This window comes from Hypanus sabinus, chromosome 8, assembly GCF_030144855.1.
Source record: "Hypanus sabinus isolate sHypSab1 chromosome 8, sHypSab1.hap1, whole genome shotgun sequence".
In the NCBI taxonomy this organism is placed as follows: domain Eukaryota; kingdom Metazoa; phylum Chordata; class Chondrichthyes; order Myliobatiformes; family Dasyatidae; genus Hypanus; species Hypanus sabinus.
Genome location: NC_082713.1, coordinates 151,484,368 through 151,511,936, shown reverse-complemented (window position 1 = coordinate 151,511,936; position 27,569 = coordinate 151,484,368). Strand labels below are relative to the sequence as shown.

Genomic DNA, 27,569 nt, shown 5'->3' with positions numbered 1-27,569 from the left:
GTATTACCAAAACACTCTGTCCATCTGCTCCTGGTCCGTCCCCCCTGTCATATTTTAGAACTCTTTGTGGCCCTCAAGTCAAAAAGTTTGCCCACCCCTGGGCTAGAACTAAAAATGTATTTAAAAATAGAATAATAGAATCAGTAAATTGGGCCAACATAGTAAATTACAGTACTAGTTTCAAATACAACACAAACTTTCCAAAACTAAATGTCCAAAAATCTTTGTTCTTTTCACTAGCTACTGACTGATTTGTTTGGGGTGTTGATAGTTTTCATGTTGCTGTTCTGTTCTATAGATTAAGATAATAACTAGCAGGTAGGTGGAATTGTAAAGCTTTTGAAAAGATATTTAACTACTTTCAGCAGTGTGAAAACAGAACATTGGGCAAACAATCATTCACTTCTCAATGTTCATTGCACTAAAATATTAGATTAGACACAGACTATGAAATTCTGTCGTCCTGTCTCCACAAGTTGCACATCTCAGTAGGGTTCATGTGTGTTACTTAAAAGGAATGTGGTCTCTGTTTCAAAATTTGAGGATGGAGCTATTAGCAGAATTGTGATAACTAAATATTTCTATTGACTGATTTTGGAAAGCCGTAATCCCTTACTTGCTTTTGACAACCTTTCTTTCAAAGCTTATTCCAGGCCTTAACTGGTGAGAGGATTGTCAGTGTAAGCAAAAGAATTTGTTTGATGATTTTGGGACCTTACTTGATTCCACTCCTGTAGAAGGGGGATGAGAGGAAATCTCCCCAAACTCTGCCTCTGATGTTGTTGTTCATGCTTCAGAGTCGAAGACAACCACGATTTCTGTCAGGTGGATGGTTTGTGACTGTGGGTCCGGAGGTGACTGGTGAGGCCAATCCGGGCCCTGAAAGCTCTCCCACATGTGGGACACATGAGGGTAAATGGAAAGTAAACCAGTAAAAGTTTCTGCCATACCTGCTCTTACCAAATTATTGAACTCATTGCCCTGGGATGGAATGAAAGTTTGATAGCTTTCTTGAGTTGTTATTATTGTTTTGAGCTTTAAATCTTCTGTCTTCATTTAATCTTTTTTAACTACAACTTCTAACAGAAATCAAGCTGAGTAACTGCAGGAAACAGGGATCTTTACTTGCTCAGTTTTACCTTCTCTGTGGTTTTGCAATTTGCTGGATACTGACAGGTCAAAGAGCATGGCTCAGAATTATCCTGGAAAATCTTGCTGCAACATCTGAAGATTCCTATTTATTTTTCTTGCCCTATCAGTTGTTGAAGAAAAAAGAAAAGCCAATAGGATTTTGCCATTGAGCCTTCATATAAAATCCCCATTGCCTTTAATACATCTGTGCAAGTTCAATAGCTAAATATTTAATCTGCTTTAATTCTGCTTTGCTGAGAACTATTTCACAAATGTTGAACAGTAACCTCCAGCTCTTGGCATGTTCGCAGAAGTAAATGAATGTGAATTATTAGCAATAGCGTTTAGCAGGAAAATAAAGCAAACCCAATCTATAATGAAAACTGTTACTAAGCTGATTAAGATAATAGCTTATTCATAAATTACAATACATTGATGCCACACAAGTTCTCCTTTTGAATTTTCTTAGCCGTCACACTCACTGATGCAGGAAATAAATCCAAATTGATGCAAAATGCTTTAAGACCCAATTTTAGAGATATATTTGTGTCAAAATTGGTCACATATTCCTTCAATAACCATAGGCAAACCGTTTGTTTTCTATTACATCCAAGGCAATTAACATTTTGCATTCAGTTACTTTAGAATTTGAAATGTGGTTTCAGCATGTATATCATAAACAAGAGAAAGCACACTGCAGATGCTGGGTTCAAAGCAACACACACACACACACACACACACACACACACACACACACACACACAGACACACACACACACACACACACACACACACACACACACACACACACACACACACACACACACACACACACACACACACACACACACACACACACACACACACACACACACACACACACACACACACACACACACACACACACACACACACACACACACACACACACACACACTCTGCTGGAGGAGCTCAGCAGGTCAGGCAGAATCTGTGGGAATGAATAAACAGTTGATGTTTCAGGCTGAGACCCTTCTACAGGACTGAAAAGAAAGGGGGAAGCGCTCTCCCTCTTCAGTCCTGACGAAGGGTCTCAGCCCAAAACGTTGACTGCTTGTTTCCACGGATGCTGCCCAACCCGCTGAATTCCTCCAGCTTGTTTGTACATGTTGCTTTGACCCCAGCATCTGCAGTGCACTTTGTGTTTACCAGAATAAAAAAGATGGGGGTAGGTGAAAGAGACTAGCTGGAAGGTGATAGGTGAAGCCAGGTGGGTGGGAAAGGTAAAGTGCTGGCGAAGAAGGAATCTGATAGGAGAGTTGGACTGTAGGAGAAAAGGAAGGAGGAGGGGACCCAAAGGAAAGTTAATAAGCTGGTGAGAAGGGTTGAGTGGCCAGAGTGGGAAATAGAAGAAGGGAGGGTGGAGTGTGGGAAAAGTTACTGGAAGTTGGAGAACTTGATATTCATACATCAGGTTGGAAGCTACTCAGACAAGAATATAGGGCTTTACTCCACCCTGAGGATGGCCTAATCTTGGCACAAGTGTGTCCAAAGCAAAGGAATGTTTTTATTGTTCAAAACAAAGGAATGTGCGAACCTTGGGCCATTTGGTTTTGTGAGCTTGTTCAAATACTCTGTTAAAATTTAGTGTTTATCAAACCCCTCTGCTCTAAGCCATCAGGGCCTGTTTTGAAACGTTAATTTACCCAGTGTTTTAGTGAAGGAAGTTTCATATTACAGGCAACACGAGTGAATCTGCAGTTGTTGGAAATAAATAAAAACACAAAATGCTGGCAGAACTCAGCAGGCCAGACAGCATCTATGGGAGGAGGTAGTGACGACGTTTCGGGTCGAAACCCTTCATCAGGAGACGTACTACTAGTACGGTCTCAATTTCTTATTTCATGTGTAAGTAACTTAGTTTTAGTTTTAATGTGCTTTTTCAGCATTCCTACGGCAGAGAAATTGGGAAGGCAGTGCTGGAAATTTGATGATGCGGTTTATCTCAGCATACACTTATTAACAATGTAATTTCAAGGAAGTAAAAGATGATAGTGGTCATTCATCCAGTCATTTTGTGTCACTCAGGAAATTTGACCGCACATACTTCAGTATCTGACTCATTTCCTGTTTCTTTAAACACATCATGGGGAAATCAGCCTCCATTGTCCTGAGGACAACCGGCATATAACAGAATGGGGATCTCCACCTATCCCACATTTAAACTTTAAAATCTACTCCCCCTCCCATTGTTTTCATATGCACAGACCTCAATGTCCCAAATGCTTCAAGACCGTGATTTCCCAAAAGCACCTGATCTTCAAGTACTGAGTTCCTTCTGATGCCCCCAGCAGAAGCTCTGACCCATTGATTTCTCACCACCCTTAATACAAATAGCAATATTATCTCCAACTGCTGTCCTCTCTTCATCTTTGACCCGCATCCTACTTATCTAAAAGCTCAGTTCCAGGTAGTACATTTTACCTACGTGCTATTGTTACATCAATTTACCATTGCACTGGCAAGCAGAACATTGCATATCCCCAGGCTGTGCTATCTGCAGTGGGATTAGGCTAAAAAGATGGAGTACCATGGGTGTGTGGCCTCCATCTGTGTTGTAACCTATCATTCCGTGAATTTCTTTTTGCCCTTTGAGATCCTTGATTAGCTTAAAGTTAAATCTTTTGAAGTAAAAGGAATAACCATATAACAATCACAGCACGGAAACAGGCCATCTCGGCCCTCCTAGTCCGTGCCGAGCTCTTAGTCTCACCTAGTCCCACCTACCCGCGCACAGCCCATAACCCTCCACTCCTTTCCTGTCTATATACCTATCCAATTTTACCTTAAATGACACAACTGAACTGGCCTCTACTACTTCTACAGGAAGCTCATTCCACACAGCTATCACTCTCTGAGTAAAGAAATACCCCCTCGTGTTTCCCTTAAACTTCTGCCCCCTAACTCTCAAATCATGTCCTCTCGTTTGAATCTCCCCTACTCTCAATGGAAACAGCCTGTTCACGTCAACTCTATCTATCCCTCTCAAAATTTTAAATACCTCGATCAAATCTTTCCTCAACCTTCTACGCTCCAATGAATAGAGACCTAACTTGTTCAACCTTTCTCTGTAACTTAAGTGCTGAAACCCAGGTAACATCCTAGTAAATCGTCTCTGCACTCTCTCTAATTTATTGATATCTTTCCTATAATTCGGTGACCAGAACTGCACACAATATTCCAAATTTGGCCTTACCAATGCCTTGTACAATTTTAACATTACATCCCAACTTCTGTACTCAATGCTCTGATTTATAAATTTATGAATACGGCACAATACAACACAAATACGACCTTAACCTTGGGTGTTTGTAATGTTTCCCGTCCAGAGATTTTCATGAGGATTGACACTGCAAACATGGGCTTTGGAAGGGATCTTTGGTGCAAAGGTTCTGTATTTGTGTGTGTTGCAGTATAGAAGCAGTTGAAGATGCTTTTGATGCATTTTTGTTTTGAGATTAAATCTACAAAAATTCTAATTTGAAAGTAGCTGTGATTTAAATGAGAAATTAAAAGTGAATAGCTGGTTGATCCATTTCCTGCCGCTCTAAGCATCTTGTGCCCTTACCTTAAATCAGTGTTAATCTTTGAGATTTGCATTTCAGAATGAGGGAAAAGGAAAGATTGCGCTGTTATTAAAATGTATGTTTTGCTGATGTTCAAAGCAACAAGTGGTGGATCATAAGTGGTAGATCCTCTTACTATTTTTTCTTTCAGTTAGTCCCGACGAAGGGTCTCGGCCTGAAATGTCGACAGTGCTTCTCCTTATAGATGCTGCCTGGCCTGCTGCGTTCCACCACCATTTTGATTGTGTTGCTTGAATTTCCAGCATCTGCAGATTTCCTCGTGTTAGTGGTAGATCATGTCAGGGGTGAACGTTGGTTGACAAAAATTACCAGAGAGATTCACCATTTTATGTGCTGCCCTAAGCAAAGTAAGAATAGTGTGTTGCATATGTGGGACCATTGTTTGCTTACCTGCAACAAACATGCACAATTGTGTTTTTGTGTTGGTGATTCAATCTCATTTCATTTTTGAGCTGCACTTCAGTTCTTCCTGTCTGTGTTTTGATAAAGGATTGAACTTCACTAGTCTTCATTAGTTATCTTTCATTCAACAGCTTTGGTTGGTTACCAGCTGTCCTGTTTTGTTGATGTCTTGATCTCTGAGTCAGAAACCTGTGGTTTCAAATTCTGTTGGGTTGCATAATCCAGTGTAAGACTTAGTTCTGCATTTCAAATAACATGTGAAGCTGCTATCCTCAGCATATTCTGGTCTATATTTATTCCTCAGGCAAAACTCTCAGAGCAATTTACCTCTTTGATGTTTATGTGGTGCTGTGTACAAGTTTGCTGGTATTTGTTTATGTAAGAGTGACCACACTACAAAAGTGGTCTGTTGGCCCTGAAGCATTGTTGGTGTCCTTGGGATGCGGATAGATACCGTTTTCTTCTTTTGCATCCTTTATCATGGTGTGTGGTAAAATACATTCATTGTCAACATGAGGCAGTTTTCCAATCAAACTAAATTGAGAAAAACATAATCAATGTGCTTGACTGGAAGTTCATGGTCATCGTTACCAACTGCTGTGATGGGGAATTTAAGGACGAGTGTATGTGTTCGTGCAAGGCAGAGAGAGACAGGCTGGCAGAGGAAAAGCATGAGAACACAGGAGACAGAAATCTAGAGTGGGATATAGGATCTGGATAAGTCACTTTTCTTTTGGTAACACATTAGTTGGATATAAACCATCCTTAGCCTGGGGAAACGGTGATTAAATGTGATATTACAATGCTTATTTCTGATGGTATCAGTGAGCGTCACTGACTGGAGCTGGAGCATTGGACATTCTCGTTATGTCCCAACAGAACAAAGGAGAAACAGCAGATTCCCTTGGAGACAGTTATTACAACATCTATTTTACAATTGGATGTTTCCTTTTATTATTTAGAAAGATCTTCATGATTGTGACCATGGAAAGTTCTGACAAAAAATCATCTGCATCTCACTGCAATTCCAATATAATATTTTTAAAAGTAATAGATTATTTTTGGTTCTGGAGCATTGTAAAATTATTTTTGATGCTATTGGTCCCTTGTGATACTTTTCTAATGTGGCGTTAATGTTGTCTTTAGAGAACCACAGATACAGATGGAAATGGTATGGTTCTTAATATCTAAGCTAATGTTTTACTGGAGCAATCTTAAACCAATCCCATCATCTCAGACCCTCTCCAAGGTCTCCTAGCTGAAAACGTTTTTCTGTTTTTGCATTTAATGATACTGGCCTCCATTTCAAGTCAAGCTGATTGTCATTTAATTATATTCATTCAACATGTATACTGCCAAATGAGACAGTGTTTCTCCAGACTGGGGGTAACACACATATGAGACACAATAACTTAGGAAAGTAAGACTTAAATCTACAAATGAATTTTGTATGGATAAAGTGCATAGTAGGTTGCATACAGTACAAATTATCCGGTGACACTTTGAATGCGATGTGGCAAGAGGGTCAGGAGCCTAATGTGGGAAGAAACTGTTTCCCATCCTGACCATTTTTGTTTTTATGCATCTGAGATTCCTGCCTGATTGTAAAATGTCAAAAAACATACCGGATGGATGGGTGAGACCCTTGGTGATACAACTTCCTTTGGCAAATCATTTCATGCAGTTTCTTTTGTTTTCTTAGACACAAATCTAAGCCAATACCAGTCAGTAATTCTCAGTTATAATTGTCATCACTACAGAACTTCAATGATGTTGAATATCTCAATCAAAATTTCTTTTCCATTGTAGTGAAAACATTGGTCTCCCTGGACAACCATGCATTTCCATCCTTGGATCCATCTTCACATCCAGATACGTTTCGGAAATATTTCCTTTAATGCTACAGGAGGAATTTCAGAAATTTAAATAGTGGCTTGCTTTTGTTTGGAAACCCCTCCCCATAGGTTAATGGCCCAAATCTGCCAACAATATTTGTATTCCAAATTTGGCCGTATTTCAGGGGAATGGCAGAGAGGATATAGATTTCAGCCCAGCAGTTAATAGGGAAAGGGAAGATTGCAGACAAATGACCCTAATGCCAGTTTACCAAATGGCTTTCATTTGTCTCAACAGATTACTTAATAGATTCGATGCTTGGTAAACATGAATGGTGCATTCAGATGCAGAGATTGAACAAGCTGGATAAGTATGTCATTAAAGCCTGTTCATCTGCCTGATAATAAACAGAACAATGACTGAAATTTATTTCAATACTGAGCGTTGCCAGAAGACACTGAAGGTTCCAGAGATTAAAATTGCAAAATCAAGGCATCGCTCTCGAAGTTTAATTTGTGTTTTAGCTGTGATGTAACCATTGATCTTGCCTTTGGTATGTGCCGCTTGATGGTGCTTGCTGTAGTTTGCAGTGTCCCAAGCCTAATTAGTAAAATTGAGCTTTGTGCTTCATCACTGTACTTTTAAATGTTAAGATTGTGGGCCAGCGCATCTGTTCTCTCCTAATTTTAAAGAATTGAAGAAGTGCCAAGTCAGTGTATCATGCCATCTGGGCATAATTGAAAAGCAACTACACATCAAACTAGCATTATAGTGCAGCTAGTACAAACTGTAAATGGGATGAAATGCTCTTTTTATCCAGCTTTACTGTAAGAGTTTCATGTTGGAGTCTAACATGGGTGAACTACAGCTGCAGTTGACACACTACCCCTACAGCTGCAGAGCAGTGAGGTTTCCTTTCATATCAGGATTTCCAGTAATCTTACATCCCTCTTCAAAACTAAGCAGCCTGCTTGTACCTTTTTAATTTGCCTGATAAAAATCCAATCTTTGAGGAGCTGTAATCTTTTCCATTAATACATTGCGAAGGCTCTCACAAATGCTGTTTCCTCACTCTGTTCGGTTCCCTTGGGTTGAACCTGACTGTTCACAGTTTCAGCATCCTATTTATTGCTGAATGTAGCTTCCAACTTAGCATTTCCCTCTTGTAACAGCATTATCTTCAACCATCGCAGCAGCTCCTGTAGTCATTGTCGAAGTACCTGCTGCCTGTAGAATGATTTGCATTGTTGAGGTCATAAGGTTACACAAGTGAAAGTCTACCTTTGTTCTGCCTGATTTAACCCTTAAACGACTGAAACATTGAATGTTTAATTAGTTCTAGAAATCAGCTATGTCACCCTTGCGCTTGTTCAAAGCCCCATCTGGATTCGGACTGGTGTCAGCCCCTCTCACCTGAAAAGTTTTTTTTAAAATCTATGTATTATTAGCTACCAGCAAAGCTTCAATTTTAAATGCATTGATCTATCTAAATTCTCTTTATACATTGCTGCTATTCATCAACTCTGGTCCTGCAATTTCCTCATGCCATCTTGGTCTGCAATGATGCTGTTAATTTCTGTAATTACAGAGTGAGACAGACTGTTCTTTTGAAGTATTTGATAAATTATATTAATCTATTGAATGTTGTTTCATCTTCCCAATAGGCAACTGGGTCTGGATCTGGTTCCGAGGAAAGAATTCAGTATGGTTGATCCTGAAGAAATCAGTGTTACAGAATTGTATAAATTGGTGAGAATCTATTTGAAAACTTAATTTACTTTTCTGAAAGGAACTCTGGTTGAATTGAGCAGTACTGTCCCTTATTATTCTAAAGTGTTTCGGTATGTTGCTAAAGTTCGAAGTTGTGAACTGAATCAGTGAGCATCTATACATTCCTGTGCTTTGAGGAGTAGGAGGGGATAGAATGGGAGTCATATTGCTGGGAAGCCAAGCTGGAACAGATGGCCACAATCCATTTATTTTATACACATTGCTTCCTTTTTCCAGAGAAAATTAGACTACTTCACTTCAAACCCTTCATAAAATCTCAGACAACTGCAGTCCAAGCTTCACACACAATACGCTGGTGGAACACAGCAGGCCAGGCAGCATCTATAAGGAGAAGCACTGTCGACATTTCGGGCCGAGACCCTACGTCAGGACTAACTGAAAGGAGAGATACTAAAAGATTTGAAAGTAGTTGGGGGGAGGGGGAAATGTGAAATGATAGGAGAAGACCGGAGGGGGTTGGATGAAGCTAAGAGCTGGAAAGGTGATTGGCGAAAGTGATACAGAGCTGGAGAAGGGAAAGGATCATGGGACGAAAGGCCTCGGGAGAAAGAAAGGTGGCGGGGGGAGCACCAGAGGGAGATGGAGAGCAGGCAGGGTGATGGGCGGAGAGAGAGAAAAAAAAACTAACAACTAAATATGTCAGGGATGGGGTAAGAAGGGGAGGAGGGGCATTAACAGAAGTTAGAGAAGTCAATGTTCATGCCATCAGGTTGGAGGCTACCTTATGTCCCAGCCAGTATATAAGGTGTTGTTCCTCCAGCCTGAGTGTGGATTCATCTTAACAGTAGAGGAGACCATGGATAGACATATCAGAATGGGAATGGGACGTGGAATTAAAACGTGTGGCCACTGGGAGATCCTGCTTTCTCTGGCGGACAGAGCGTAGGTGTTCAGCGAAACGGTCTCCCAGTCTGCATCGGGTCTCATCAATATATAAAAGGCCACACCAGAAGCAGTATACCACACCAGCCGACTCACAGGTGAAGTGTCGCCTCACCTGGAAGGACTGTCTGGGGCCTTGAATGCTGGTGAGGGAGGAAGTCCAAGCTTGTCAGGTAGCTGCGGCAAATATCCACTCAGTTGTATTTTAAGCATTGCTTCCTCATTCAGAAACATGAATCTGCCAGGTCAGAATAGAAAGATACAGTTACTAATGGGACATGTGATGATTCTGTTCAACCAGGGCATAAAAAGTTTATATTCTTAAATTATTTAATTCTTAAAATCATTTTTAATCTATTTTAAGTGTTATAAATAGATATCATATCCATCTTCTCAGCAGCTTTTTCAGTATTGGAACTTCTGAACCTTTGTTCTTGAGGTATTTCACTGTGATATCTTTCACTGGTTATTTGTGTTGTCACTGGGTTGGTTGCTGAAAGCACACTCAACCTATCAACAAGTGAATTGATAATTTTAAGCAAGTGGACCTGATCGTACAAGTTGTTCATTTTAAAAAAGCACCTCATCTAATTTGACTCCGTTTAGTAGGAATGATGATGGTTCAAATTATTGAGATCCATTTACAGAATCTGAAAAGTAAAAATGTTGTGAGACACAGTGTAGTAGGAGTAGGGCTGCCTCTAAATCTATTTTTTCTGTACCTAATAAGCACAATAAATAGAACGGTTTAGTGGAAACTCTCAAAACTATTTGCAAATTAACAAAATAGGTATAGCTTTTTAGCATTTAGAATGATTTTTTTAACAGCAATTATTGAAGTCCAAATTTATCAAGCAAATCCTTTCTGATGCCATTAATTCAGGCTGAATTAATCATGTGAATGCTAGACAACCTGTGTGTAACACAGGGGAACATAAAATCATGGTGTCCTGCCCCTCACATTATGGCACTTGGTGCTGAATTCAGAGAAAGTCGAATTGAGAAAATTACTTGTTTACTTACTGCGACTAATGCCATTGGCATTTAAGGCAGCAATGAAGGTCTCCTCCATCTCTGTCTGTCCTTGGTCACACACAAGTATAGATGGACTCTTCATTGCTACTTCTGTGACAATTTTTTTTCTGACTTGTTAGAGTTGTTAGCCCTCAGCTGAACTCCCAAACCCGGAGGACCAGTGGACCATTCTTAGTCTGGTTTCTACCCTTTGACCTGTTTGGCATGGGTGACCCTACCTAGAGTCAAAGCAAAAGGTTCTGACTCTAGCCAACATAGCTGTCCGGGTCATGCAAGCCTCCAAATCCTACGATGATTCCTCTTGGAGGAATTGAGAGAATGGCACTCTTGATGTGGTGTACTTCGATGTGTAACCTTGTGTGCTATTTCCTTCTCTTTGCATGCATTGCTTATTTCTATCTTCAGAACATTTTGTTTATAAGACCGTAAGACATTGGAGCATAGTCGGGCCATTTGGCCTATCGAGTCGAATGGAATGGTTACTGTACGAGGAACGTCTGGAGTTCGGGAGAATGGGGGGGGGTGCGGTGGATCTCATAGAAACATTCTGAATGTTAAAAGGCCTGAACAGATTAGATATGGCAAAGTTCCTTCCCATGATAGGGGAGTGTAGGACAAGAGGGCACGACTTGAGAATTAAGCGACGAACATGCAGAACATATATACGGAGAAATAACTTTAGTCAGAGGGTGGTAAATCTGTGGAATTTGTTGCCATGAGTAGCTGTGGAGGCCAAGTCACTGGGTGCATTTAAAGCAGAGATAGACAGATTCTTGATTATCCAGGGCATCAAAGGGCTATGGGGAGAAGGCAGGGGAGTGGGGATGACTGGAAGAATTGGATCAGCCCATGATTGAATGGTGGAGCAGACTCGATGGGCTGAATGGCCTACTTCTCCTATTTCTTAACGTCCTATGAGTCTGCTTTGCCACTTTTTATCATGGCTAATTTATTATCCATTTCAACCCCATTCTTCTGTCTTTTCTTAATAACTTTTGATACATTGAAAAATCAAGAACCAATCAAACTCAACTCTAAATATACTCAATGATTTGGCCTCCACAGCTGTATGTGGCAATGAACTCCACAGATTAACAACCTTCTCACTAACCCTCATCTCCTCATCTCTGTTCTAAACGGACATGCCTCTATTCTGAGGCTGTGCCCTTTGGTCCCTGACTTGAGTGCAAAAGGAAACATCCACTCTATCTAGGCCGTTCAATTACTGATGTGTTTCAATGAGATTCTCCTCCCCTCGCCCCCCACCTCCCATTCTTAACTTCAGTGAGTACAGATATCAAATGTCTCTCATGTGTTAACCCTTACATTCCTGGAATCTTCCTTGTAAACATGCTCTGGACTGTCTCCAATGCCAGCATATCTTTTCTTAGATAAGGGCACAGAACTGCTTGCACAAGCATGCACAAGCTGACCAATGACTTAAAGCCTCAGTATTACATCCTTGCTTTGGAAATGAATGCAGGCAACCTGCAAGTTAACCTTGGGGAATCCTGCACGAGGACGCTCAAGTCTCTTTGCACCTCTGAGTTTTAAATATTCTCTCTGTTTAGAAAATAGTCTGTACCTTTATTCCTTCTACCAATCTGCATGGCCATACACTTCCCTACACTATATTCCATATGCTAGTTCTTTGCCCATTCTCCTAATCTGTCAGATTCTTCTGCAGATTCCCTGCTTCTTCAGAACTTCAAAACCATTAACACACAACATGAAAAGAAGCAATTCCAACACCGACCCCTGCGGAGCACCACTAGTCACTGGCAGCCAACCAGAAAAGGCCACCTTGATTCCCAGTTTTTGCCTCCTGCCAGTCAGCCAATCTTCAATCCATGCAAGTTTCTTTCCTGTAATACCATGGGCTCTTGCCTTGTTAAGCAGCGTCATGTGCAGCACCTTGTCAAAGGCCTCCTGAAAGTCCAAGTAGATAACATCCACTGACTCTCCGTTGTTTACCTTGCCTGTTAGTTTCTCAAAGAATTCTAACAGATTGGTCAGACGAGTTTCCCTCTTGAAAAAAACCAGACTGACTTTGGCCTATTTTATCATGTGCCTCTTAGTACCTTAAAACTTCATCCTGAATAATGGGCTTCGAAATCTTCCCAACCACTGAAGTCAGGATAACTGGCCTATAATTTACTTTTTTCTGCCTCCCTCCCTTCTTGAAGAATAGAGTTTCATTTGCAATTTTTCCAGTCCTCCAGAACCATCCCACTATCATTACAGAATTCAGTAATTCTTGAAAGATCATTACTAATGCCTTCACATTAGTTTCAGCTCTTTCCTCTTTCAGAACCCCAGAGAGGCTACCTGGTCCAGCTGACTTATCTACTGTCGGACCTTTCAACTTCCCAAGCACCGTTCCCTTAGTAATAGCAACCACATTCACTTCTGTCCCCTGACACACTGAAATTTCTGGCATACGACTAACGTCTTCCACAGTGAAGACTGTTGCAAAATACTTATTAAGTTCATCTGCCATTTCTTTGTTCCCCATTACTACCTCTCCAGGATCTTTTTCCAGTGATCCGATATCTACTTCCTCCTCTCTTTACTCTTTATATATCTGAAAAAACATTTTTGTATTCGGGTTGTTTTTAAAATGTGCTTTATAAATAAATTTGACTTGACTTGTATCTTCTTTAATATTATTGCCTGCAAGATGCCTACATATTGCATCTTTTTTCTCCTTATGGCTTTTTAGTTGCCTTCTGTTGGTTTTTAAAAGCTTTCCAATCTTCTAATTTCCCACTAATTTTGCTATGGTATATGCCCTCTCTTTTACTCTTATGCTATTTTCAACTTCTCTTGTTAGCCGCATTTGCCTTGTCCTGCCTTTAGAATACTTTATCTTTGGGATGTATCTTCCTTGTCCCTTCCGAATTGCCCCCAGAAACTCTCGCCATTGTTGTTCTGCCAACATCGCTGCTGGTATCTCCTTACAATCAACTTTGGCCAGTTCCTACCTCATTCCTGTGTAATTCCCTTTACTCCAGTTGAATACTGATGCATCAGCCTCTCCCTTTCAAACTGCAGGGTGAATTCTATCATATTATGGTCACTGTCTCCTGAGGGTTCCTGTGCCTTAAGCTCCCTAATCAAATTTGGTTCATTACTCAATGCCCAATCCAGAATTGCCTTTCCTCTAGTGGGCTCAACTACAAGCTACTAAAAAGTTAAAAGCTATCTTGTAAGCATTCTATGAAATCCCTCTTGGGATCTCTCAGCAACTTGGCTTTCCCAATCTACCTGCATATTCTGTTTTTGCGTTACTGATATTAACTATTTCATACGTACATGTATACTTACTGTATTTCAGTTTTTTTCACTATATTCGTCATGTATTGCATTGTCCTGCTGCCACAAAGTTAACAAATTTCATGACATATGCAGGTGATATTGAATCTGATTCTGATATTGAAATCTCCTGTGACTATCCTAACACTGCCTTTTCTGTCTCTCATTGTAATTTGTATCCCACATCTTGGCTATTATTCAGAGGCCTGTATTTAACTCCCATTTGGGTCTTTTTACCATCGCAGATTCTTAACTCTACCCACAAGGGTATACATCTTATAATCCTATATTACCACTTCCTGTAGATTTGATTTCATTTTTTTACTAATAGACCACTCCACCCCTTATGCTATCAGCCTGTCCTTTTGATACAATGTGTATTCTTAGATTTTAAGCTCGCTTAGATTTTAAGATCTTCTTACAGCCATGGCTCAGTGATGCCAACAACATCATGCCTGCCAATCCCTAACTGTGCTAACAAAACTATCTATTTTATTCCATATGCTGCATGCATTCAAAAAGCAACCTTCAGTCCTTTTTGATTTTTGCCCAATGTTGCACTTCAACTCATCCCACTAACTGCAATTTTTCCCCATCATTTACTTGTCATTTCTCACAGTCTTCCTGCACACTGCATTAACTTGTATACCAACTGCCCTAACCTCAGCCCAATCACCATGGGTCCCACCCCCCCTTGCATAATTAGTTTAAAGCCTCCCCAGTAGCTCTGTCAAAGCTGCCTGCAAAGATGTCATTTTCCTTTACACTTCTGATAAATCTTGTCCATTGTCTTTTGGTCTGTTAATTTATTAGGAGCTTTCCATTAGGGGTCCTTCATGTAATACCCAACTCCTGTAAAATGAAAATGTCTTAATCTTTTCACTATCCCACTGTTCTGTTTTTATTGTCAGTTTCTTCAATGCAATGCATCTAGATTCTTGCCTTAATTTAAAAATTCCTAATAGTGTTGTTTCTTTCCTGATCCACAGTCTTTACCTGTTGGTGTCAGAGCTCCACTGCTTGTATTTTAAAACTTTGTAAATCTTAATGTTTTTAGTCTGCCTTGTAGGCACAGATTTCAGCTGCGTTGCAAGTTGTCGTCGTGAAATAATTAGTTTTGTGCTTGCAACATACCCAAAATGCTGGAGCAACTCGGTAGAGCTGGCAGCATCTATGGAAAAAGGTACAGGTGACATTTCAGGCCGAGACCCTTCAGCAGGACTAGAGGAAAAAAAAGATGAGGAGCAGATTTACCGGGAGGGGGGAGAGAAACTCAAGATGATTGGTGAAACTGGGAGGGGGAGAGGTAAAGAGCTGTGAAATTGATTGGTGAAAGAGATACAGGGCTAGAGAAGTGGGAATGTAGTAGGAGAGGACAGAAGGCTGTGGAAGAAAGAAAAGTTGGGAGGAGCCCCAGGAGCACCAGAGGGAGGTGATGGGCAGGCAAGGAGATAAGGTGAGAGAGGGAATGGGGAATGGTGAAGGTTGGGGGGGGGGGCCATTACTGGAAGTTTGAGAAATCGATGTTCACGCCATCAGGTTGGAGGCTGCTCAGACGGAATATAAGGTGTTGTTCCTCTTACCTGAGTGTGGCCTCACTGCAACAGTAGAGGAGGCGGCCAGTGATTGACATAGCGGAATGGGAAGTGGAACTAAAATGGGTGGCCACTGGGAGATCTGGCGGATGGAGTGCAAGTGCTTGGAGAAGCAGTCTCCCAGTCTATGTCAGATCTCATCGATATACAGGAGGCCACAGTGGACACAGTATATGACCCTGACAGACTCACGGGTGAAGTGTCGCCTCACCTACAAGGACTCTTTTGAGGCCCTGAATTGTAGTGAGGGAGGAGGTGTATGGGCAAGTGTAGCACTTGTTCTGCTTGTTTTGTGCATTCGTATCTCCATAGATAGTGAAGTCTGAGTTCTATCAAAACTGGATGGGTGGCTGCTGTGTGTACAGTACATGAAGGTTGATTTAGAAAATTTTATTTTGCTCCTCTATCTGTAAAAAAACAATCTTTCTTTATCTGTTCAGCATTAGGAGGCTATTGTTCATTTGATACCTTCAAACAGGTTTGAAATGGTAAAAAGGTCAGCAAGGAATTGTAATTAACTCCCCACTGGCATCTTTTTTCATTGAATGTAATGTCTGGTGCTTGACTCGGTGGGGTAGGGTGTGCAGGGCGTGTAAGTGGTTCAGGTTGGAAGTGCCATTAGACAAGAGGCTGCTTTACCTCTATAATTAATACCCTTGAGAAGTAAGTAAACCGGCCTGGTTTCTGGAGTGTTTTGTAATCATGGACATTCATGCTATTGTGCTTGTATTTCTAAATTTGGAAACAAAAGTAGCTGTGCATGGGAACTGGTGGTGAGTAACGTTGGCTTTGTTGACCATAACCATGACTATGGGCAACTCATGTATTTAGTAGAAAGTTAAAGCACTCGCTTTAATCTCTGCCCTTCTCTTTCAAATTTAAGGGTGAGAAAGTGTCCAATTTGCGTCCTATTCTATCTTATGTCAATGAAGTATGTAGCTTCTCGGGGAACAAATCGTGCATTCTACTCAGACCTACACTATTCATATTGCAGGGGTTTGGTTATAGCTGGCGTGGAGGATCTCTAAATTTGTGCAGCTTTTAGCAGCATTAAGGGGGTTAACTGAAATGTGGATTGATCAAAATAGGACAATTCAGTGTATCAAGATCCGGTTGAATGCATGATTGGCAGGAAAGCAAAATCACTGGGCTCAGTGAGACTGCAGCAGTTGCCTGGGGGTGCTTTTCTACATAGCTTGAACCATTTTCTCTGCTATTATGGCATCGCAGCATCTTGGTTGGTGACTGCACCTGCTGGTTTGACAATGGTGTAAAGCGATGAATGCAGTATGTAGTTATGTGAGCTGGCAGTTGAGTGAGCGAGCACTTCTCCCACAGGCTGGTGGCACATTTGGGCATCACAATGTGGTCTTCCCTACCTTGAAGACACCAAATGCAGACTAACAGTGTTGAGGTGTTTACTGGTGGTCTTAACACACCTTAACGTGGATATACCCCCAGTAAATCCTCAGAGGTTGTGTGAAACAAAAGAAGAAACTGAAAAGGCCCTTGCAGAGGTATCTGCATCATCTTTGGTCATGGGTGAAGTTCTTGAAGACGGGACGCTGGCTGAAACTGTGTGCCATGATGCTGCTGCAAGCAAGTTTTTAATTGTACCTGTAAATGACTTTGTTGGCAAGTTTGCAGATGATACGAAGATTGATAGAGGGGCGGGTCGTGTTGAGGAAATGGATAGGATGCAGAGAGACTGAGTCAATTTTGGAGAAAGGGCAAGAAAGTGGGAAAAGGAATACAATGTTGGAAAATGCATGGTCATGCACTTTAGTAGTAAAAATCACTGTGCAATTTTCTTAACAGGGAGATGCAAAGGGACTTGGAAGTCCTTGTGCAGAGCACCCTGAAGGTTAACTTGCAGGTTGAGTCAGTGGTGAGGAGGGGCAAGGTCCATTATTAAGGACCTCCAGCACCCAGGACATACCCTTTTCTCACTGTTACCATCAGGTAGGAGATACAGAAGCCTGAAGGCACACACTCAGTGATTCAGGAACAGCTTCTTCCCCTCTGCCATCTGATTCCTAAATGGACATTGAACCCTTGGGCACTAGCTCACTTTTTTAATATGCAGTATTTCTGTTTTTTTGCATGTTTATTTAATCTATTCAACATACGTATACTGTAATTGATTTGCTTGTTATTATTTATTACATTTTTTCTCTTCTATATTATGTACTGCATTGAACTGCTGCTGCGAAGTTAACAAATTTCACATCACATGCTGGTGATAATAAACCTGATTCTGATTCTGTTAGCATTCATTTCAAGAGTTCTAGAATACAAGAGCAAGGGTGAGATGCTGAGGCACTGATGAGGCCTCACCTTGAGTGTTGTGAACAGTTTTGGGCCTCTCATCTTAGAAAAGATGTGTTGGCATTGGAGAGGGTCCAGAGGAGGTTCACAAGGATGATCCCAGGAATGAAAGGCTCATCATACAAGGAGCGTTTGATGTCTCTAGGCCTGTACTCGCTAGAGTTCAGAAGGATGAGTGGGGCATCTCATTAAAACCATTCAAATGTTGAAAGGCTTTGACAGAGTGGATGTAGAAAGGATGTTTCCCATGTTGGGAGAGTCTAGGACAAGAGGACACAGCCTCAGGATGAAGGGGTGCCCTTTCAATACGGAGATGCAGAGGAATTTCTTTCGCCAAAGGGTGGTGAATGTGTGGAACTTGTTGCCACAGGCAGCTGTGGAGGCAGGTCATTGGGTATGCTTAAGGTGGAGATTGATAGGTTCTTGATTGGACATGGCATCAAAGGTTGCAAGGAGAAGGCTAGGAATTGGGATTGAGGAGGAGATTAAAAAAAAAGAATCAGCCATGATTGAATGGTGGAGCAGACTCAGTGAGCCAGATGGCTAATTCTGCTCCTATGTCTTTTGGTCTAAATCACTGTACTTGTGCACTTGGTATTAGTGTACTTGACCTACTGCTCTTATGCTGTACTGTTAAGAAGGGAAACAAAGACAAGCCAAGGAACTATAGGCTGGTGAGCCTAAAATCAGTGGTGGGATTCTGAGGAACTGGATCTACCAGTGTTTGATAGATAAGGATTGATAAGGGATAGACAGCACTATCTTGTCCATGGGAGATCATCTCTCACAAATCAGTGGGATTTTTTTGGAAGAAGTAATCAAGGAGATTAATTAGGTCAAGGCAGTGGACATTGTCTATATGAGGCTTAGCAATGGATTTGGCAAGGTCCTGCATGGAAGATTGCATGCAGCCGTAGTAAAGTGAATACGTAATTGACTTGATGGTTGGAACCAGAGTTTGATGGTGGAAGATTGATGCTTTTTGGATTAGAAGGCTGCGATGTGTGGTGGGCCACATGGATTTGTACTGGGTCCATTGTTTGTCATGTAAACCATTTGGGTGAGAGTGTACAACCCTCTTGTTCACACCTATCACCCCACCAGCCTCCACATCCAGCATCGTCGTGGCTATCCCTCAAGGTTGAGGATGATGGTCTTCGTTCCGTTGATCTATCACAGAGCGAAGACGCCTGTGCGTGCATTTGTTTAACATATACTTGATGTTGCACTCCTTGAAGCACAATACTTCACAAATCAACCAACTGATTCCAGTGGCATGGAAACCACGACGATTGGAGCTGATGGATTTGTTGCAACTTTCATCTGCCTTCACAGCCGTTGAGTTGGAAGTAACTTCATCCGCCTGTTCCACCGTTGAGGTCTTGGTTGGATTGTTCTTTGTCAGGGACCTCACCCTCGACCTCACCGCCATGGGTGACCCTACCAGGAGCATAGCTCCAGTCGGCATCACTCTCGGGATCTCAAGATCACACAGCTTCTCCACCATGACAAGGTGACAATCCACGGAGAAGACGTCCAGCATATAATTCTCAAGATCCCATCACCAATCTTTCCCTCTCCACCCCTGACCCCCACTTCCTGGTTTCCATGGGGATCGCTCCCCACAGGACTCCCTTGTCAATTCATCCTTCTCCATTGATCTTCCTCATGGCACTCATCCTTGCAAGCAGAACAAGTGCTACACCTGCTCCTACCCCCCCCCCCCCCACTACCATTTAGGGCCCAAGCAGTCCTGCCAGGTGAGGTGATACTTCACCTCTGAGTCTGTTGGGGTCATCTATTCTATCTAGAGTTCCCGGTGTGGCTGTCTGTACACTGGTGAGACCTGACGCAGATTGGGAGACTGCTTTAAGCACTTAACGCTTCTGTTCGCCAGAAAATGCGGGATCTCCCAGTGGCCACCCATTTGAATTCCACTTCCCACTACCATTCCGACACGTCAGTCCATGCCTCCTCTTCTGTCGCGATGAGGCCAGACTCCTGTTGGAGGAACAACACCTTGTATTCCCTCTGTGTAGCTTCAGACCTGATAGCATGAACATCGATTTCTCAAACTTCCAGTAATGCCCCCCTTCATCATTCCCCATTCCCATTTTCCTTTCTCACCTTATCTCCTCCCCCTTTTCTTTTCTCCATGTTCTTCTGTCCTCTCCTATCAGATTCCCCCCTCCTTCAGCCCTGTTTCTCTTCCACCTTCTAACTCTGACTCCTCAGTATTTTTCTTCAGTCCTGATGAAGGGCCTCGGCAAGAAACTTTGACGGTACTCTTTTCTGTTGATGCTGTCTGGCCTGCTTAGTTCCTCCAGCACTTTGTGTGTGTTGCTACTCAGAGCATGTTTGAAGAGGTTAAATTATAATAAGTAGTGTGAGGTAGAAATCCTAATAGTGGCATAGAAAGAAATGAAGTGCCACCAATTGGAGTTCCAGTTGTGTTTTCCAGCAAGCATAATGTTATGGCTGTACTTTCTATTTTCTTAGTGAGAAATGTGCTCCAGCAAATTGTAATGACACACTTGTAGGAGAATTATCTGACATTGTTTACAATTTGAGGATGGTGCATTCCGCATAACATCTCACCCTGACAAGATCTAATTCTTCTACAAGCCCACTATCTCTGCTGCCTCATATTTAAAAGCTTCCTCCACAGTTATCACTTGAATCAATTACTCTATGCCAACACCTCATTTCTTTCACTATCTCGTTTTCCCCTCGCAAATTGCCTCGGGATGCTTTGAAGGTGTTTTCTGAAACCAATAAAATTTATTTCGACCTTTGTTTCTGTGGTGAACTATGTGCCTGTCGGGACACGCCCCTGCTGACTGCTCCTGTGGCTCCTCCCACAGGCCCTCCACAGCAGAGATAATGACAGCATAAACTCTAAAGTTAGACTCTCTTTTCCTCTTGCAGTTTATTTACACCAATGTTGCCTGGAGAGTTGATTAGCAAATGCCAAGGCATGCACAAGATTAAATCAGAAGGGAAGTAACCAATGATTAATCCAGTGGTCCTGCCAATATATGATTTATTGCTGAATTGTATGCAAGCCCTTGTGTATTAATTTACTAATGGGTTGCAGTGATAAAAATGCTGGTTGTAGTATTTGCTTTATTTAAGATTTTTAAGGTTCTTTTAACCCTTGGGGGTAAAAGCCATTCAATGATTAAACAAATATATGGTGTTACGAACCCCGTAACTGGGTCACTTACCTGCAAAGATAGAGAGGTCCGTTGAAGTCTGATGGTACTATTTTTAACAGTATTTATTAGTAAAAATACACAAAAATAATATCAATGCAAACATACAGATAATATACGTTGTCAATACTAAATCTAAAAGTGCGGGTATAATAATAATCAATAAGAAATAGCTCTATCGTTGTCTAGGGGATAATGTATTGTCCGATGGAAATATAAAAGTCACTCAGTTCATTCAGGCTGCAGCCGTTGGTTGGAATCAAGAGAGAGATTTTTAGAAACTTGCCAGCTTTTCCTTTTTATGATTTCGATCCTTCGAGAGTTCCGTTGGTGTGGCCGGTCACTTGTAGCTTCTCCTTTAGCTAAAGCCGTTCTTCCATGGTGAGGCTGCCAATTCCCAGGCAAGGGAAAAGGACGCACGCTAGCCCCCCCCACCGGCTGTCGCTATTAAACGCTGTCACGGGATTTCTAGCATTTCTCCTGGTGCATCTAAAGGGGTTGTTCCCCAGACCCTCTTTTATCCTTACTCACGGGGTCTCAGATGTCAATCAGGTTGGGATGATGCAATCCCTCAACCAGCCCACTCTGGTCCTCCCCTGAGGGCTTCAATGAATAGTACAGTACTCAATACACAATTCCATCTCCAAGAGACAATGGCAGTTACCCGTGGCTTTGTCTTGCTGAGGCCAGGACAGATTCCAAAACCTTGAGGATTCTCTCTCATTTCCTGGGTCCCAGACCGAATTAATAGTGATCTTGCGAATCTCAAAAAGGAGGGGGCGACTTTGTACCCTTCGGCCCCTAAGAGTTGCTGCACATTCGTAACAATGGAAGTAAATTTTGTTTCATAATCATAGATACATATATTTTAAAAACCGTCTTTTAAAAATAAAAAGCACATGATAAATGGACTGAAGAAAAAAATGAACATTTTGCTATACAACTTTCATTTATTTTATTACTGAGGCTGCAATTGGCATCTTTTGGAAGATGCTCAATAATATTCTACAGGGCTTTGTAGTTGTCAATTTTGCCTAGTGTCATGGATATTTATATATCCTATTTTTCAGTTCAAATCATTATTTGATTTCAAAGCATTTATTATTTTCAGAATATTAATTGAAGTCTTTGTATTTGTAGTGATGTAATTAATTTATTATGGTAACTTATTAAGAGAATTTGTAATATGCTAATACTCCACACCTCATGATGACTAATATTATCTTACAAAACTGTAACCATGATCCCACTTTACTACATTAATGCAGCAAATCTATGTTAATTAGTTTTGTAGTATTGGACCTACTATCATTACATTCTTCTCTACAGGGAAGTGGTGGAGATTAACAAGTTAATATTAACTGCAAGGTGGCAGAAGTTCTAACAGGTTTTGTAATGGCTAATTAGTGTTAATCATGTCATGAATGTTCATTAATTTTGTCATTTATCAAAATGTCAGTTCCATGTGATTGATATTTACCAAGAAGTAAGCAGTAAGACAACTCAGAACGGTTTTGCTCAAAACTGTGATTTCAAGCATTCAGACATAGAGATGCCAGAAATAGCTGGGAGTGAAAATGAACTATGAAGAATTTGAAGGTATCATCTTGAATGTTACAATGAAAATGAAGATTTAGAGGATGCAGCTGTCAAAGGCATTGTATGAAGACAGACCATTATCTGTTTAGGTGCCTGCATTGATTTTGTTCATTTATAGTTGATCAAAAGAACACAGCAGATGAATTCCTCCAACAACTCTTAGGAACTAATGCAGTTTTATAGTACTGCAGAGATATTGGTTATTTTCTGATTTGTTCTCTATTTAAGTACATAATTTGTAACTTAGTCAGATGGGTTTGTCTTTATTATGCATTTTTAAACTATGTCCGTGAATCTTAGGGTAATTGGGGCAGTTGTTTAATGTGGCCAAAATGTACAGGTCTTGATGTGTTCCAATTAACCAGAATCCACTGTAATCTAATGTATTACTTTTTTTTGAGTCTGTTTGATGTTTAGCACCTAAAATATTCTCTTATTAAGCTTGTATATGAAATAGGAAGATATTGACAATAAAGACGGCGTGTAACTGCAGTCCAGCAAAGAATGTTAAGACAATTCAGAACTGCTTTGCTCACTGTACTTTTAAGCATTAAGGCTCGGAAATGCTGTAAACAGCCAGGAGTAAAATAAATGATTTTACTACTTCAAGTTTGGAACTATGAAGAATTTGAAGATATCAACAATCACCTGGAATGTTAGAATGAAAATGAAGATCTGCAGGCTTCATTGTATGAAGGCAGTCTCTGGGCATTGTCCTCTCTTGGTGTTTGCACTGATTTTGTTCATTAACGGTCAATCATAAGAACACGGCAGCATCCAGTGGATGAATTCCTCCATTGATAACTACACAGTTTTACAGTACTGTAGTGGTAGTGTTCTGAAATTTGTTCTGTACTTCATTTAAATACATCATTTGTTGCTCAGTTATACGATAATTTGTCTTTTTTTAAAATGAAACCTTTATAACTATTGCCATGAAACCTTTGTTAATTGGGACAGGTGCTTAATTGGGCCAAAATGTACTGACCCTGATGGGTCCCAGTTAACTGGAATTCACTGTATAGGGTGAGAATTTAATAGTTTAAGTAACTTTATAATGATGAAGGTTATAGAGGCATAGAGCACTACAGCAGGGAAACAAGCCCCTCATTCCATCGAGTCTGTGCTGAAATATTATCATCCCAGGTCCCATCAACCTACACCTGGATCATAACCCTCCAAACCCCTCTCATCCATTTACTTGTCCAAATGTCTCTTAAATATTGAAATCAATCTGGCATTCACCATTTCATTGGCAGTTCATTCCACATGCACATTATCCTCTGAGTGAAGAAGTTCCCCTTCACATTCCCCTTAAACATTTCCCATTTCATCTTTAACCCATGACCTTTAGTTCTGGTGTCACCCAACCTCAGTGGAGGGGGGAGGGGAAGCCTCCTTTCTATACCCCTCATAATTTTGTAAACCTCTTAAATCTCCCCTCATTCTTCAATGCTCCAGAGAATAAAGTCCTAACCTTTTCAACTTTTTCATGTAACTCAGGTCTTCAAGTCCTGACAACATCCTTGTTATCATTAATGAAACATCAAACAACCTCTATTACCCAGAATGGGAACAACTTCATCTGATTCTGGAATATCGGAAGTTGTTATTGGACTTTGCCAGCATGTCAAATTTTTAAATTATTACTGATTTCTTCTGTGTTTCCCTTAATAGAAGGTTTATTCCATTTTTCTCTGAATTTGATTCTGGTTTATCGTGTTCCTCCATCTGTTCCTTTCTCTTTGATCGTAAGTCTCATCGTTCAAAAGAACAGGTGTTTCTGCTCTTTACCAGGGTTTGCCATTGACCATGCTATAAGTGTCATAAAACATTTACTCCCACCAACTGTGATAGAACGGGTTCGTAACTTAAGTTCACTGGTACATGTTGTGACATGTCACACACCAGCATTTTTGAACTATTAATACATGTTAAAAATGCTACATGAATCGGTGCAGTGAATGTTATTAATATTATGAAAATCAAGTATTATATCTCAAAGTTGAAGCTTTGCATTTTCCCACCAGATTAGGTTCACAGTGATCTGGAGTTCTGATTTACGGGGAAACTATAGGTTTGAATGTATGTCCTTCCAAGGACAGTAGAACCACATTCTTTTTGTTATATGTTGTACAGCTGTCGGTGGGATTGACAGTTTTCTAATCTTGGGTTTTGTGTTTTTTAATTACCTACAGATGGAGCACAGACATCGAAAGAAGGATACCCCCATTCCAACAAGCACTCACCACCTCTTTCTTCAAATGAAAAGTTTGATGTGTGCTAACTTAGGGGAAGAACTTGAGGTCTTCTTTTCGATTTATGACAGCCGAGAGAATCAGCCCATCAGGTGATCTTACGTGGATTGGGTTTAGAAACAACAGTTGACTCTTGTATGTGATTGCAATAGATCTTGTACACTGTAAACCTGCTGTTTTGTCTGCTATTGATTTAACAGGCAGATTTCAGCAAAGGTTCTGTGAGGGGTATGACTCATTCAAACACTACCATTGAATGCCTGAAAAATGTTTGGTTTATCAGCTTTTCTTATCTACTTGCTCTAATTTCAGAGTGGAATGCAGTCTGAAACCAAGACATGGGGCACTAAAAAAAACTATCATGAACAATGGCATTTGGTTAATACATCTGAAAATCAGTTTGTCAAAAAGTATCCTAACCAATGATTATCTCCTCATATGAGAGCCTTGTTTTTTTTTAACTTGCCAGAAATTTGAAAAGGCTGCACAAAATTTTTAGTTGTAATGTGGTGCAATTATCAGTTTAATTATAAATTTTAAACAAAATCAGGTGTTTGAGTGTTTTTGGACCCAGATGATTCTGCTTTATTGTAGGATCCACTTTAAGGTTTTGCTAACATGTGTAGTTCACAGTAAAGACTGATTTATACGTGTGTCATATCTACGTTGTAGATGTTGCGTACCCTACACCATACCTGCACTGTACCCTACACAATAGGGTGACATGTACCTCTCCAAAAACGTTACTCACGTGTCGTGGTGACGCAGACCGCAACAGCTATGATTGGTCTGCTTGGTCTGCATTTCCGGTTGCTTCTTCTCCGCCGTGTTTGTACACCGATGCGAAATAGATGAACCAAATCGTCAAATCTACCTGCCGACATGCAAAAATTTTGGAAATGCATTTCTTCGTCCATTTCTCTCACGAAGAAACTCAACACAGTGGCATTGAAACCCCACTGCCAACTAGCGTTTTGGCACACACCCACACCTGCTCGCCACAGGGTAGAGCTACACAGAAGTGAAAATCACGGTTACGGCGTAGGCTGCGGCATAGCCCGGACGCACAAGTATAGATAAGCCTTAACTCGATGGTAATTACTGCAGTGGAGAAAGTGACCAGTTCTTTAGACAATGGGGCATCTGATGCAGTGTTTTTGCAAGTTGTGGAAGCCTGACTTGTGCTGAGTACAATTTATGAATGGAGTCCACTTCAGAGAGGCCTCCATCTCTGGAGCAATAAAATAATACAGTTTATTCTAGGCTTTTTAATAGTTTGTTTATTAATTTTGTTAATTATATAAAATATCAATATTTCAAAATGTCTTTTTCCTTAGATAAAAAGCAATAACCAAATGTATATCTTCCTTTTCTAAAGCTTTGCTTTGCAACAGCCCCAAAAATGACTTGGCATCTTCTGAGTCATTTGAATCCAAAGAATGTCCAATAATGGCGGTTCTTATTCATATGGGAGTAGAGGACAAGTGATGATTCATCTCAAAAATATCAACTGGAAATCCATTGAGGTCTAACTATGAAGTAAATAATTTGGCGTGGTTATGTGGTTTAATAACAATTTTTCCTCGCCATGTGTGAAATTGAAAAAGGCCTTTCGTGCAGAAATCCTTGGAGCAAATTCTTAGTTAAAGTGGACTTTTAATTTATTCTGTTATTTTGGTGGTGATTTTCGTAATGCTTTATTAAATAGGATAAAGGCATTCTTGCCTTCAGAAAGCTGATTATCTAGCAGTATAATAGCATAGAATTAGACTAATTATCGGCCTGTAGTTGTCTAACATAGAAAAGTTTGGGGAGGGTTGTGAGGTTTGAAGTTTGGTTGCATAATACAAAGAAAGTGCTGCCAATCTACAGAGCAGCCTCTGTTTGGAAGATCAATACTTCATTACCATGAAACAAGGACAATGGGTCTCATGCTGCCCATGCCTAACTGTGCTCATGCATGATGATGGTTACTGTTTCTAGATATTGCAAGTTTCTGATTTACAATCCCATACTGACGGTCAGATCTTGGCAATTGCCTCTGTCTTACATTTGCATCGAACAGCACCTGTTTGATAGCGTCGCATAGAACTGGTTCCCACAGTCAAATAGATATTGTTTAATGAAGTTTTCCAGGCTGTGGAATAGACTCCTGACTAATTTCAGAGCATGAACCATAACACACAATTAAGCAGTCCTGAAATTAAGGAATGTAGTTTGCACCATACCACTTAGAGCAACTGTTGCCCTGGGATTAGTGGTAATAAAAAAGATAGGTTGTTTCTCCCAACTGCATCCTAGTGGTTTTGTTTTTAATACATTGCATGTTTAAATTAGGCTCCTGAATAACAGCATTGCCCACCCAGACTGCAGAGTGTTGTAATGCTGTTTTAATTAAATGTGAATGTTCTTGACAAGCAATCACCAGATTTTAATATTTCAGCTCAATTTTGATACTGTTTTAATCTTGCTTTCCAATAGCCTTGATTGTAGTTGATTGTAGTTTATGAGGGTTATGGGCGTCATCGGATAAAGCTGTTGTAAAAAGCTATCGAC

At 40.7% G+C, this 27,569-nt stretch overlaps 1 protein-coding gene across 1 annotated transcript in view; it reads left to right on the top strand.

Annotated features, from left to right (window-relative positions):
• Positions 1-27,569, top strand: part of dock4 (dedicator of cytokinesis 4) — a 370,374-nt gene that overhangs the window by 112,985 nt on the left and 229,820 nt on the right. Inside the window, exons 7-8 of the mRNA XM_059978246.1 lie at positions 8,660-8,744; positions 24,954-25,105. Of these exons, the coding sequence (XP_059834229.1) occupies positions 8,660-8,744; positions 24,954-25,105 (237 nt within the window). The remainder of the gene's footprint in view (positions 1-8,659; positions 8,745-24,953; positions 25,106-27,569) is intronic.